Source organism: Trifolium pratense, linkage group LG3 (assembly GCF_020283565.1).
Source record: "Trifolium pratense cultivar HEN17-A07 linkage group LG3, ARS_RC_1.1, whole genome shotgun sequence".
NCBI lineage: Eukaryota > Viridiplantae > Streptophyta > Magnoliopsida > Fabales > Fabaceae > Trifolium > Trifolium pratense.
Genome location: NC_060061.1, coordinates 8,872,535 through 8,887,510, shown reverse-complemented (window position 1 = coordinate 8,887,510; position 14,976 = coordinate 8,872,535). Strand labels below are relative to the sequence as shown.

General features: G+C 33.7%; 3 protein-coding genes across 3 annotated transcripts; 1 reads left to right on the top strand and 2 right to left on the bottom strand.

The window, feature by feature from the left end:
* Positions 1–2,099: 2,099 nt before the first annotated feature.
* Positions 2,100–3,580, bottom strand: LOC123916979 (tubulin-folding cofactor C). The gene has a single exon (XM_045968578.1). It carries the CDS (start codon positions 3,327–3,329, stop codon positions 2,262–2,264), a length of 1,068 nt encoding a protein of 355 aa, XP_045824534.1. The 5' UTR covers positions 3,330–3,580; the 3' UTR covers positions 2,100–2,261.
* Positions 3,581–4,147: 567 nt separating this feature from the next.
* LOC123916981 (50S ribosomal protein L29, chloroplastic) lies at positions 4,148–6,641 on the bottom strand. Its single transcript, XM_045968580.1, has 2 exons — positions 6,241–6,641; positions 4,148–4,554 (listed from the first exon to the last, which is right to left on the bottom strand). Exons 1-2 carry the CDS (start codon positions 6,550–6,552, stop codon positions 4,384–4,386), a joined length of 483 nt encoding a protein of 160 aa, XP_045824536.1. The 5' UTR covers positions 6,553–6,641; the 3' UTR covers positions 4,148–4,383.
* A 2,925-nt stretch (positions 6,642–9,566) lies between these two features.
* On the top strand, positions 9,567–14,854 carry LOC123916978 (ubiquitin carboxyl-terminal hydrolase 4). Its single transcript, XM_045968577.1, has 6 exons — positions 9,567–9,945; positions 11,025–11,141; positions 11,804–11,902; positions 12,800–12,997; positions 13,298–13,479; positions 14,033–14,854. Exons 1-6 carry the CDS (start codon positions 9,829–9,831, stop codon positions 14,436–14,438), a joined length of 1,119 nt encoding a protein of 372 aa, XP_045824533.1. The 5' UTR covers positions 9,567–9,828; the 3' UTR covers positions 14,439–14,854.
* The last annotated feature ends 122 nt before the right edge of the window (positions 14,855–14,976 follow it).

Below are 14,976 nucleotides of genomic sequence, written 5' to 3'. Positions count from 1 at the left end.
ATAAATTAAAACAATTCCCTCAATACAAGGTGTACTACAAACATTTCAAATTTACTGTACAAGTCATACACGTTTTTTAATTTTCACAGCAGCTGTCTTTTTTTAAAAGAAAAAAATCCAAACAAAATGAATTAGAGTTGGCATCACAGTAAGTCACAATATGATAAAACATTGTGGAAAACTGGAAATACACGTTGTGTGCGTCTGTGTGATATGACTGATATCAATTATATATATACATTAATCCACTACTTAAGTAGAGAATTGATAAAAATAAGATTTTTGAGAAGAAAAAAAACCTTCCTATCATAAAAATTTCAAGATTTTATTCATAAAATCCGCTACTTAAATAGCGGACAGAGATATTTTAGCAAATTCGTAAAGCACGTGAGAAGTGCAGGGTGGCAAGTAATTCTCCTACATCAAAGTGGAACGATTTTTTTTTTTTCATCTCAAATTTCTCATTTTTATAACGTATGTTACTTAACGTATAAAATCTAAAAAATTTCATGTTAATAAGGTGTTTTTTCTCTCATTTTTATAACATATACTACTTAACTAACATAAGAGTAAAAATGGAAATTAGAAAAGCGTGTGAGAATTACATAGCCTGCCAAAAGAAGCTTACATGTTTTTGTTTAGTTTGGAGGGCCGTTCCAGATGAACTAACCTATTTTGACGTGTGTAGTAGCACTGGTAAAAAAATTCTTCATATATGACTGTTAGAACAACAATGTTCAAGACAAAGTCCTCTTTAGTTCTAAAATTAAATGGAGAACTACATTACTAAATTTTTTGATGTATACATTCATATATGTTGCATTTACCGTCATTACATAGTTAATACTTAAATGCAACTTCGGATGAGAAAAAGAAGAAAAAAAAAACACATCTGGTTGCTTGACTACACTCGAAAGGTTGAATAGACTCATAGTTCACATTGAAAGAACCATTGGCAAAATAAGATAGCATTTTAGCACCAATATGAGCTATTATAGATCTAACAGCAAATTTATGTTTTGTTTTTGTAAATTGCCCAGTTATAAGACAAACAAATCATTCCATTTGTATCTACAAATAAATATCAACAATGCAATTTCTATTAACTACAAAAATACTAATCACCAACATCTATAATTCAGTCTCAAGATGATTACTTGGCTCTTCGAAATGGGTTCATTGCAGTGATTGAAATTACATATATACCAACTTGAAACCTCCTCACTGAAATTTCATGCATGGTAATCTTCTAGAACCAATTAGAACTCCATTATTACACAAACTTGAAACCTAACATTCACTGAAATTTATTAAGTGAAAGCAATGTTTAAAGCTCCAGAAGTTAATAACATACTCAAAAACTCACCTAGAAAGGGTTACACAACATGTTACAAGTAAAAATGTGGTCTGAAACTGAGAATCAAACAAGTAGTACTACAAAAATGCAGAGACACTCACATACCAGAATGTAAAATGCAGAGATACCAATAAGCATAATGGAACCATCCCAAACCAGTAATTGAAATCAAACACAAGTGGCAATAGTTACATTTTAAACAATCTTAATGTCAATCAACTATGAAACAGAAAAGATCATACAACCATCCAAATGTGAGTTAGCTAACTATAACAAAAGGGATGAATCTCACTAAAAAGAAACTAATCCCTATCCTTGTTTTGTTCCTCTAAATCATATCAATCCTCCGAATTCTAAACCTCACTTTCAAAACGACTTCATCTTCTGCTTCTACTGCGAAAGTACATGCGAGTGCAAAACTGAAATTCAAACTGAACTCGCAAGCGGAATCCAAAATTATAGTTAGAGCTCCATGAAAACACAGACAGAATCACAGAAATGCCCATCCCAATACAAATCCAGCAAAGGATTGTGACCTAAGATAGAATAACCCACCATTTGTGGCCAAGGAATTTGTGACACAAATGAAAAACACAAATGAAAATCCAGTGATTCCTGAATTGCCACATGCAGACTAACACAAGCATGCAGACTAACATGACTAGTGTGAGCACCACAGAATCAACAGACATAAATACACATTTTCCTTTGCAAAAATAAACAACAATGAAAAAGAAGCATATCCAAAACCATTTGTATTTCCAAAATCACATTAATCTCAACATCAAATTCAGATAAAAAAAGCATTCCTAGGCCGAAGAAGAATCAAATGGCTCTCTCAACAGTAATAATATTAATAAATAAAAATAAACAATCTTAAAAAACACTAGTTCTACAGCTCAAATCAAATTTCCTCCTTCATACTTTCCGACTTAGATATATCAACAATCCCAACCCTCTCATTCTCCGGCAAAATTGACCAATTCGGAGACTGCACTGCACGCAACCACCTAAAATCATCCACATTGGCCCAATTTCCGGTCTCAGCATCAAGACCAGCCCCACGAAGATCATCTTCAATCCCTCGATAACTCAAACAATACGGCGCAAATCTCACTCCATTACAATCCTCAACTATAGGCCTACTCCTAACCCTAAGATAAAAATCACTTCCCTTAGCACCATGAATCCGAATCTGATGCGACGCAATAACAAAAACGCAACCCTCAACTTCCTCAATCAGAATCGATCCCGTCACAGGCCCAACATAAACCCTACAATTCTTCAACCTATGAATAAAAAGCGCCCTAACACAACCAATTATCCTCACTTCACACGAATCAAGATCCGAAATCGTGAATTCCCCAACCTCTGATTCGCTAAACTCTCCAATTAAAACCTCACCGGTTTTATTCCTAAACCCTGGAGAATCACGCACTACAAAACTCGATTGAACAGAATCGTGAACGGTAACTATACTCTGTTTGGATTTGGATTCAGGTTTTGATTCAGGAATAACAGAATCACGCTCTTTCTTACTCGCTTTATTCTTGAACGAGAATTTCTTTTTAGGGATCAGTTCGGAACTGAGATTTTCAAGGTTTCGTTTCAAATCGGAAACGGTTTTGAGAGAAGATCGAACGTCGTAAGAGGGAAGGAAATAAGAGCTTTGAGCAACGAGTTTTTCCAAATCGGAGATTGATTCTGAGATTTTATCGAAGTGCGGTTTAAGCTGAGAAGGATCGGAGGAAATTGATTGTGATTCGGAGAGGTGAGATTCGATGGAGGATTTAAGTTGAGAGAAGCGTGTGAGGAATGAGGAAGTTGATTCTGTTGAAGGTTCGGTCGAGTTGGTTGAACGGGATTGTTGGCGTTTGGAGAGACGGTCTAGCATTGATAAGTGCTTTTTTTGTAAAGCTGCTTCTGATTCTTTTTCGTTTGAAATGAGTTCTTTCTCTGTGTCATCGTCCATTTTTCTGACTCGGTGGTGGAAGTGGGGAGAAGTCGCTTTTGTTATAGCACTTGGGACGGCAGCGCAAGGTGCAATGAAGCGGCGTTGAGTTTGAGTTTTTTATATTACTTTTTGAAAAATTACTAGTGTGAGTTTGTTTTTTTTTTAATTTAATTTATATTCGGCGTAAAGTTATTTTACACATAATATATCAATACATCATGTATGGTGTTTACACCGACAGTGCATACAAATTAAACATGTCACATTCCACATCATTGAACGCGTGATTTAAATGAACCTTTAATTTAAATGAACAAATTTTTTAACAAAAATGAACAAGTGATTTTTTTTATTAGTGGAGAAGAGTAAATCTGAAATGCTGTTTGGGCAGAACAGTTTAGTGTTTGTGTGGCTTGCAAGAAATATGTTATCAAAACCTATTGGGTGTAGAAATGTAGATTTATTGAGTCTAAAACTCTCTTTATATTTTTTTAGAAGGGGGGAAAAAAAAAAAGGTTCTAAAGGTACAAGATAACCCAAAATAATAAACACTGCAAAATTATGCAGGTAACACCATCCTTTTTTCCTTGCCATTTGACCAACACCAAACTCCTCAAGAATATCTTTTCAATTGTATGCCTCCACAATCAATGAAACCAACACAAGCCACAGCATTTAAATCAAAATTCAAAATACAACAGAATAGAGCACAGACACCTGCATAAAGTGTAACATCAACTAAAAAAAGAAGCATGACTTACATAATGCAAGGCATAAAACATTGCGGCAGGAAGAAATGTAGATAACCATGAAATTTCTGGTCAAGTAAAAAAATGTTTACCATATTTTGAAGCCGGTCAATTATGATTTTGATAACCATGTCTCTTTTCTTACAAAATACAAAGGCATAAAACATTACGGAAGGAAGAAATGTAGATTACTACAAACAAGATACTACTATTATACAACCAGATGACAACGTCCACCAAAACAATAAAAACAAGGACTAACAACAATTTTAACCATGTAACTCTATAACTTGCATATTTAATACATTAGCTCATGCAGGCTTCTAGTCTTCCGCAGCTTCTGCAGCCTCTTCCTCGGCCCGAAGCCTCAATACAGTTGGAGGTGGTTTTACAACGATGTTTTTCTTCCATTGTTTATCAAGCTTTCTGGACAACCTCTTACCAATGCCCTCCTCGATCTCTCTTTCCCGCTTCACAGTAAGCAAGCGAGCAATCTGCAATGATATTAACAGTAATCGTTCATCCAAAAATAACCTAGACAGGAAAGGTATAGCATTTATTCAGACCCCAAAGAAGGATATTTCGTCTCAGTAAAGCTTTCTAGGATCAGCTGATGTTGTGTTATTTATACTTATTATTATTAGGGTAATATTATTATTATTAGGTTAATAATAAAAAACTAAAAATAAATTAAGGTGGACCAGCTTGATCATCTTGTGATTTTCTTTCCCTCTTTCTATCAATCTATTGTGTGCATATCTTGCTTTCACCATGGAATCTAAACATTCTAAATCCTAGCTACTGTGCTGCTTCTTTGCCAACTGAATCCCTAGTGCTGACTCTCCCTAATTTATATTTTTATTAATGGTTTAAGGACTCCATTAAAATTATGACTGGCCCAGCCATGAGCCTCACATAAGGATGAAAGGAGCAACGACAATAAAGAAAATGGGGTATGAACAATAGACGGATAGCAAAGGGGGTTCAATTATGCTGAATCCAAACAAACAGAACATGTGGCAGTAGGGGAGGGCATTGGAAGATGCAGGAATCAATGGAGACAGACATTAATATGTGGGAAAGGATGAATGTGTGGAAGGAAAGGAAATCGCTTGAACAATTGTGGGGTGGCTAATGCCACAGGACAGAGTATCAGTTTCTGTATATCCCTGCACGTGTCTGCTGTTATCCAGGTTAGTTTTCTTTGAATTTTTCCTATGATCTCTATAGTAAAATCTAGTTCCTGATCCTACCTATTTTAATTTCAGTTCTTATCACAGAATCTCGGTTGCATGAGTGGAGAGAGTTAATAATTTCAAAGATGGAAACAGGAAAGAACACAACAATTGAATTTTATTGTCGAGAGAAACTAGACTTGATTTTGAAGTTAAAAAAAAAGCAATGTCACAACAAAGACTAAACGAAGAGGCTGCAACTTACAAAGACACAGTTGGAAGTAGAGTCACATTACATCATGTCCAAACAACTAAAGTACGCAAAGAAAATTGAAGTATTCTAAACTGCAGTGCACCTAAGCTAGAGTTTAAAAACATGCAGAAGTTACAAGAGGGCCAACTGATCATGCAAATAAATAACCTAGTTCAAGTATTCCCACAAGTTGAACTGTCAGTATCTTCTTGTTTATACTTTATAGCCTAGTGAGTCTTTGCCTTTGTGTATTTAGCTATTGACCCTAATCTTTGGCTCTTACCTAAACAAGAAGCTACTTGTTTATCTATGATAACCATTGATATAACAATGACCATTCCAAACACATCGGTAATATTCAATTGAAAGAAAAGTGACAAAATTGCAATAGAATTTTCCTACTACTACTCCATTCTTTCCTAATTAATTTCACAAACTCTCATTCCCCTAATGCTATTAATGCATATAGATTGGGAGTTTAATGTGCATACACTGACCATGTAAAATAGTTTTACACATACATCCAATAAGAAACCATCATTCTTCCATGTCATACAAGTATACAACTAATTTCAAAATAACTATGATTTGGGGAATACAAGATGTTCATTGGACGTCAATGTACAACTATTTTACACTGTCGGTGCATATATATCATAAAAAGTAACTTAACCCTGAAAATTAAGCAAATGTAACAAAGCATAACTCAATTTTCTACAAAATCTAAGTAATAAGCCAAAGAGAAATTATACCGTCTTGCGCATTTTACCGAAATCGCTAGACTTAAAATCATTACGAGCGGATTTCTGAAGACGAAGCATGACCAACTCTCCCTTAAGTTCAACAACCTCATCGTTGATTTGTTCGGTGGTTTTTGTTCTAATTTCCTTCAATTGCTCTTCTCTTTTTGCCATCATCACTACTGAGAGGCGGTTGGTGGATGGAATTGTGCAGGTGGTTGGTTGACGGAGGCGAATGCCATTGAAAGAGGTTTTGAATTGTAGTGGTTTTGGAAGAAATGAAGTTGTTGAAGAAGAAGGTGAAGCAACGGAGAGGCTCAACATTGTGTTTCCTCGCTCTCTTGTTGTTATGAACAGCAAATGTATGAATAAATGTGTGTGTGTGTGTTGCAGATAAGATTCACACTTTATCCCCTTCATCTTTTATCAGCGCGATTTTTATTTTTTATTTTTCATATATTTACCTTTATAAAAGGTAAAACATCCTATCCAAATTTTTTTTTGTAACAGTCTGAAAAAGTATGTAAAATGACATTTTTAATATAAGCTATTTAAACTATTTTTTCATTTAAAGTTTTTATGAAAAAATTTATTAAAAAACTTTTAACGGAGACACAGTACACTGTAAAAATTATTAAAAAAAACAAATGCACCCTTATTAAATTTGGAAGCAGAATCAATTATACTTTAGAGAAATTCTTAAGATGTCAAAATTAATTTTAGACATCTCGAATCAATTTTAGCATCTAAGTGAAACCAAACATAGTACACTAATTCTTTATGATGTATATATTCGATTAGAGTGCAAAAACATCACATGACAGAGATGATATCTCAATTATGCCGACACTCCACTGCCACCATATGTTATCTATAGCTTCCCAATAATTATTATAGATAAAAAGGATAAAGAAATTTGGAGGATTGTGCCAATACCCAATGATACAGATCAAATTATTGTTGCCTCATTAAAAATCTTATCAATAAAACTACAAATGGTAAATTACGGTGAAGGAAAAATGAGTGCAATATTGAAATAACTAAAGGAAAATCAATGTCAAAGTACATTAAGAAAAAAACAATACTAAAAAAGGTATCAATAGAAACGAAAAACCAATCGTTAGTTAGTCAATGGTGATTGACGCTGAACTTGGTAGATATGATCACGATTCGATCCCCCGCAGTTGCAATCGGAAGGGGGCTAGAACCACTTGATGCCAGAACTGACCCCGAATCAGATAAAATTGGTGGTGAAAAAAGAAAGAAAGAGAAACGAAAGAAATGAATGTCATTATTGTTGATGGCAAAATCATATGAGATGAAAGATGAAATGAAGTTCCACCAAATTGTATTAGTGATTTGAAAATTGTGATTGACCAATTTATCCGGACAACTATTGTCATATTAAAAGATAGTATGAGAAACTCAAAGGCAAATTTCACGAATGATATTGAGACAATTAAACTAACGATTACGTAACATCCAAGAAACCAATAAAAGGTTACTACAAAGTTAAATAGTTAGAAAAAAAGTCACATTCAAGCCAAAAAAATGTGATTTCAGTTCCCTCTTGATTGCAGTTACGGAGGATCAAACTATAGTCCGATCTACCAAGTTCAGCATCAATCATCAATGAATCAAATAACCATTGGTGCCTTTTACCGTTTAATTGTACCTAAAAATCTTTGAGGTGTGTGTTGTAATTAATTTTGTTAACAAAAAGTTGGGTAGTTAGTTGATTTCGTTAATGCATGCGTTAATCTAGTCAGTGCTAGTTCATGTCATCATGTGGGACTTGGGTTAGTGTACCAGGTGTATGTATATGAGCTCTGTTAAACAAGAAGCTTAACAGTAATAAATTTGTAAATTTTCGTTTCTAGTAACTACTAGTAAATTAACACTACCTCTAATCTCTCTCTTTACCAATGCATGAAAAGTGAGATTGATAAGGTGGAAATAGTCAGATTAATACGCGAGGCATGTAGCATGATGTTGTCACTTCCAATAAGTTGTTGTTAGTTAGACGACTCATTTGCAATTATCTCTGATGTTTTTAATAAAACCCGTAATATAGATATGGATCATTCCATATTTTTATATTTTATAATCAGTGATCAAAGTCAAGTATATCTATATTTAATCAAAGTCAATAAACAAATGTATACTATAAAAGGTCAATAAACATATTAGTCGTCCTAATCTTAACAATCCTTGAAATTGGTATGTCAGTTTGGTACGTTAGTTTTGTTAATGTGTAGCTCAACTGATTAGGTTAATTGAGCTAAATGTTAAAGAGTATGAAGTTTAGAGTTCAAGTTATGATAAAGAAAAAAAAAATAATATAACATTGTAATACTAATAACTAACATTGCTTATAAAAAAAATATTATTTTTTAGGTTTTAATAATTAATTTTCAGTTTACTCAAAAAAATAATAATCAATTTTCAGTAATTTTAATAATATTGAGTCGACCAAAATATAAGTAAAATTTTATCAATAATTTATAATAGTTTATTCATTAATTTTTACTATTAAAATTATGATATTGTCAACATTGGGGATTCTCTAGCTAAGGTTTTATTAGGAACAACAAAAAAGTCACCTTATATTTTTTCATTCTATGAATTCTCAATGTTAACATGATATTAGAGTCGGGTTAAAAACTGCAATGTGTGCATTTGACCCAGACACACGCTAGACGTGAGGGTGAATGTTGAATATGTTGTTGTGTTGTTGGAGTTTGTTTGAAGTCATATATTACTTAGATTCTCGGGCTTATCCTATGAGTTAACTTTTGAGGTTGAAATCTAAACATGTGTTAAAAACTTCGTAATAATATCGTGATAATAAAAAAAAAATCTCATTTAAGTTTTACCCCCTTAAATTAGTTGTTTTGATTTCAATGATAAATTGAATTTCATTCAATTAAATATTCTTATTCATTGATACTGTTTTAAAAGAATAAATAATTCGAGATATTAAAAATTTGCAAAGATAACATTTATAGATTAGAGTATTAAATTTATGTTTTGTTGGATGTACACCATCAATTTGAAAAAATAAACATCTCATTAATTAATAAATAAAAGTTTTTTTTTCTTTTTCTTATAAGGAAAAAACAATTTTTTTTGGTTAAATAGTCCGGTGGCTAGATTCTCACGCATTTAAATGTGGAATTCAGGGTTCGAACCCCGACCACTTAAATAATATCCTGGTAGCTATCATTTAAGCTATACTTATGGGACAGAAAAAAACAATTTATTATTATGAAAAATGGATTTTTTTTTTGAAGCAAAATGGAAATTTATTATGCACTGATATTTTTGTGAGAAGAAAAAAGAAATTATATCGAAACAAATTTCTTGAACATTTCCTTCTGCATTTACAACTTGTTTATGCTCATCTCTCTCTCTCTCTCTCTCTCTAACAACAAAACCCTTATTTCATTCCTGTGCGATAATATCCATAGAAAAACCCAACAAACCTCACTCTGTATCAAACCATAACGATCCAAAACGCAAAGCGAGCATTTCATGGTTCGAATCACCGAGTTGAATCGGATAGGAATCTGAGTTTATCGTTGATCAATCGACGCGCTGATGGGTGCCGCTGGTTCCAAGCTTGAGAAGGCTCTCGGTGATCAATTCCCCGAAGGAGAACGTTACTTTGGTCTCGAGAATTTCGGCAATACTTGTTATTGCAACAGCGTTTTGCAGGTATTCAATTTTTATTTTCCAATCCGATTCATTATAAATGGTAGTTTCTTTTTCTGTTTCGATGGTTTATTGATGATTCAATGGAAATTAAATTTTGTTGCGTTTTCATACACGGTTAATAGTGGCGATTGTTTTTGTTTTGTGAATGTTCTGTTGACCCGAATTTTTCAATGCATAATTGTTGAATAATTGTAAGGGTATTAATTAGGATCTGTTTGGATTGGATTGTTTGAGCTTATCTATCGACATAAACACTTGTAAGATATGAAACACAAACACTCTTCGGATTAAGTGTCGGATTAGGCGTGTTCCGGTGTGAGACACATGTCGGTATCTGACACAACACCGACGCATATAATTACATTAATTACATTTAATTATGTATTTTTCTCAAATTATTATCAGTGCTGACATGTTAGTGTCCATGTTGTGCTTGGTGTCCATGCTTTATAGCTTGCGAGATTGTTTGGGAGAGCTTATGAAAACAATTTATGATATGTCCTTAAGGTGTTTTCACCTTTTTTCAATAAGCTATCTAGGATAGTTTATAAAAACAGCTTATATCTTATATGAAAATATTTTGACTTATTTTATCTTTTGTTATATAAATAACTTAGATACAATCATTTATTTGATAAACGCTTATGCTAGAAGTGTTGAATTAGGTTGTTTGTCTAAATAGGGCCTAAATCTGTTTCTAAGTATTGAATTTGAAAATGGGTATGTTTGTTGTTGTTTCGGGAGATTTTATGGGTTCTTCACCATTAAATAGGGCCTAAATATGTCCTTAAGGTGTTTTCGCCTTTTTTCAATAAGCTATCTAGGATAGTTTATAAAAACAGCTTATATCTTATATGAAAATATTTTGACTTATTTTATCTTTTGTTATATAAATAACTTAGATACAATCATTTATTTGATAAACGCTTATGCTAGAAGTGTTGAATTAGGTTGTTTGTCTAAATAGGGCCTAAATCTGTTTCTAAGTATTGAATTTGAAAATGGGTATGTTTGTTGTTGTTTCGGGAGATTTTATGGGTTCTTCACCATTAAGTTACTCATTTTGCCACTTGCTGCAGGCACTATACTTTTGTGTTCCATTTCGGGAACAGCTACTGGAGTATTATGGAAATAACAAAAGCCTAGCGGATGCGGAAGAAAATCTTTTGACTTGCTTAGCTGACTTGTTTTCACAGGTAATCAGTCTGTAGTTTGCAAGTTTGTTGCATTACGCGCGCGATGCCTCTACGCTGTCATGTTTTATTGACTCAAGCACAATTCACTGTTTGAGAGTTCATACCGTCATCATTAATATTGGCTATGGTTCATGCCTTGGACTCTTGACAAAGATGCTGCTGACTTCTCAGCTTTGCATTCTTCTTTCATCTGGTCTTATGGAATTTAGTGATTTTATTTTTTATTTGAATGTCTCATAGTGGTTACTCCCCAGTCTCGGTTCTATAACCATATTTTCTTTAATAACATTTCCTACCAATTTTTTTTATTTTTTTTGTCATGGTATGTGGTTGAAGAAGAATTTGCCAGGCACGAGACAAACAAATACAAGAATAAAATATAATACCCTATTAAGTAAAGGGTCATGCTAACTAGTGCCCCCGGAGCACTAGTTAAGGATACAAAAAAAGCAATTTTTGCATTGGGAATGACACTTTTTATACTTTACAAACATTGACTACACAAGTTTCAATGTAATTTTACTATAATTAGTATCCTTAACTAGTGCCCCGGGGGCACTAGTTAGCATTTTCCTTAAGTAAAACGTATAAGTCTTTGCTAACTGACCAAATGTGTATAAACCATATCATTGAATGCAACACATTTATTTCTTTTGGTATAGATAAGTTCACAGAAGAAGAAAACCGGTGTCATTGCTCCCAAACGATTTGTACAGAGGTTGAAAAAACAGAATGAACTCTTTCGTAGCTATATGCACCAGGTATGTGCTTTAAGTTTAAGAACCAGTTCCTGTACATCAAATCATTATTCATGAAATCTGTCAATTATTTTGGCATTAACGTTTATGTTATAAAATATAAATATAATTAGGAGATTAGTTGGGATACATGTTTGTATGCAGTGTTTGGCTATGTTATGTGTTGTTCCATGGTTATGCAAAGATGCCTGTAGGTGTTGCTTCATGTTTATTCCCATTTCGTTACTTCCAACTCTCAGCTTATCTGCAATGAGTCCTAGTTAGAGGTGCTATAATATATATTAGATGTTTCTAGATGGTAATGTTGGGAAAGCGACAACAAGTATTCCAGATTTCCAGTTGGTAGATCAGTGTTGCTTTTTTAGTCACTAAAACATACAAGGCTGTTCACATCTGCTACCTGTAAAATTTATGTTGACAGTCCCATGTTCGATGTGATATGATCCTTGAAAAAATATTTATAAGTGGGAGACACCTTTCAGGCTTTCACATTATAAGTTAGTTTCGTAGGATAAGTTAAGGCCATCCAAATTCTAAGTGGGATTTGGCATATAGGAATAGGACCATTAGTCCGTTACTGTATTAAGCCCGCTTATTCATTTGACTGCATATCACTGTTATACAGATACTGATTTGGCCAATTAGTTTTATTTATTTACTTACTTGTGATCTAATAATTTTGTAACTGGTATTGGAACAAAAATTATGACAATTTGTTATTTGCAGATGAGATTGTTGTTTACCATAAATGTTACTGTAGTATACAAGTTTATTCATTATATATCAATGATTTTTTATTGTCTGTTAATTTTAATGTACCATTAGTTGCACATTGCCTCTTATTTTGTCTAGTTTTTCACTAGAACAACAATGTTACCTTTGGTCTTCTCCTTTTGGTAGGATGCCCACGAGTTCTTGAACTTTTTGCTGAATGAACTTGTCGACATTCTGGAGAAAGAGGCTCAGGCTGCTGCAAAGACTGATCCAGAGACACCTCCACCTTCTGAAAAGGTTGTAAATGGGTTCAAGAATGGTCATGGTCATGCTAATGGACCTCAGAAAGAGCCTTTAATTACTTGGGTACACAAAAATTTTCAGGTGACTTGCTTTGCCAATTTAATTGTTATTTTTTATTGTTGCAACAAATTTGGAGGAAAATATTATTTTGGGGCAGTGCATTATGTTAGATACTAAAGTAACTAATTTCATTGTCGCACTTGATGAAAAAATAACAATACTTTGTGATAAATGACTAGTAATAAAAATATTGCTTCTGTCAATTTTTGTTTGTTATTTTTTCTTTTGCGGGGAGGTGGTTGATGTTCTCTCTCAGTGCTTTTACAAAAATTGAATTTATATCTATTCTGGAATTTCATTGTTGTAATTTGCTGTGATTAGGGAATACTCACCAATGAGACGAGGTGCTTGCAATGTGAAACAGTGACAGCTAGGGATGAAACATTTTTTGACTTGAGCCTTGATATTGAACAGAACAGTTCAATTACAAGCTGTTTGAAAAATTTCAGTTCCACCGAGACATTGAATGCTGAGGACAAGTTTTTCTGTGACAAATGCTGCAGGTATATGGCTTTTATATTGTGGCATCAGCTGTTACTTGGTTTCTCGGGGTTGGGAAAATGTAAACTGCCTGTTCTCAACCATTTTGAATCATTTACTTAGCTGAATTATGCTGTTAATTATTTATTTATTTATTTATTTTTATCTATGAACAACTAACAATCAAGCCGTATCTAATTTGGTGAAGTTGGTTACATGGATTTTAATTGATGCATTAGACTTTACTAAAAAACAAAATTTCAGATATCCATTCAGATCTAGATCATTTTAGTAGTTTCTCCTAGAGTTTTTTCAGATTTTTATTTTCTACTCTTTTAACTGGAGAGGGAAATAAATTGTTTGTGGTGAAACATAATGTCAAATAATTCGAATATCATGTATGTGTATGGACATTTTTATCTCCTTTTTATTTTCAATAACCAAACTTCAAATAACCAACCTTTTTCTTGGCCATGTCAGTTCAGTGTGTACAAATATATATGCACTATCTCCCGCTATTTTTCATATCCATTTACCAGTCTGATGACCAAGATGTGAACTTTCTTTTGATATTAGTTTGCAAGAAGCTCAGAAGAGAATGAAGATAAAGAAACCTCCTCACATCCTGGTCATCCATCTCAAGCGGTTTAAATACATGGAACAGCTTGGCCGCTACAAGAAGCTGTCTTACCGGGTTGTTTTTCCCCTTGAGCTGAAGTTGAGCAACACCGTTGAAGATGCAGATATTGAGTATTCTCTATTTGCAGTAGTTGTTCATGTGGGGAGTGGTCCCAACCATGGGCATTACGTCAGCCTAGTGAAAAGCCATAACCACTGGTTATTTTTTGATGACGAAAATGTGGAGATGATTGATGAGTCTGCTGTGCAGACTTTCTTTGGATCACCGCAGGAATATTCAACTAACACAGACCATGGATACATTTTGTTCTATGAGAGCCTTGGCCCCGGTAACAGTAACTAGATTGAGGCGTGTTGTGCAACCTTTAGGTACTTAAATCATCTGGACCTGTATTTTCCATCTAGTTCCTGTATTTATTTTCATGTTATACCATTATTCAACCTGTTGGGGGGAGCTGTTCCATCCTTTAGAGAATACAGGTTGTGCTGTGAAATGTATACTTAGGTGGTTGGCATGTACAGTGGATGGTGGTAGCACCATCCTTTTTCGTCTCTCCTTTCTCACAATAAGAGCAGTATATATATGGTGGAAATTTTGCCGATAATATGTATTCATGGTTGCAAGTGTTCAACCAACATTAGAAACGCAGTGAAATGGACGATGTGTATTCATTGGTTGCAAGTGTTCAACCAACATTAGAAACACACTGAAATGTAAAATGCTCGTTACTCATGATATACATTATTTTTGTTTCAAAAGCTCTAGAGTTATGTTTGTGTTTGGGGATCAACCGACTTGTATTAAGAACAAACAAACTTAGGTCGCGTTTACACATCACAATGTTACATGATTAATCTATTTGGAATCAGTTCCACTGCAC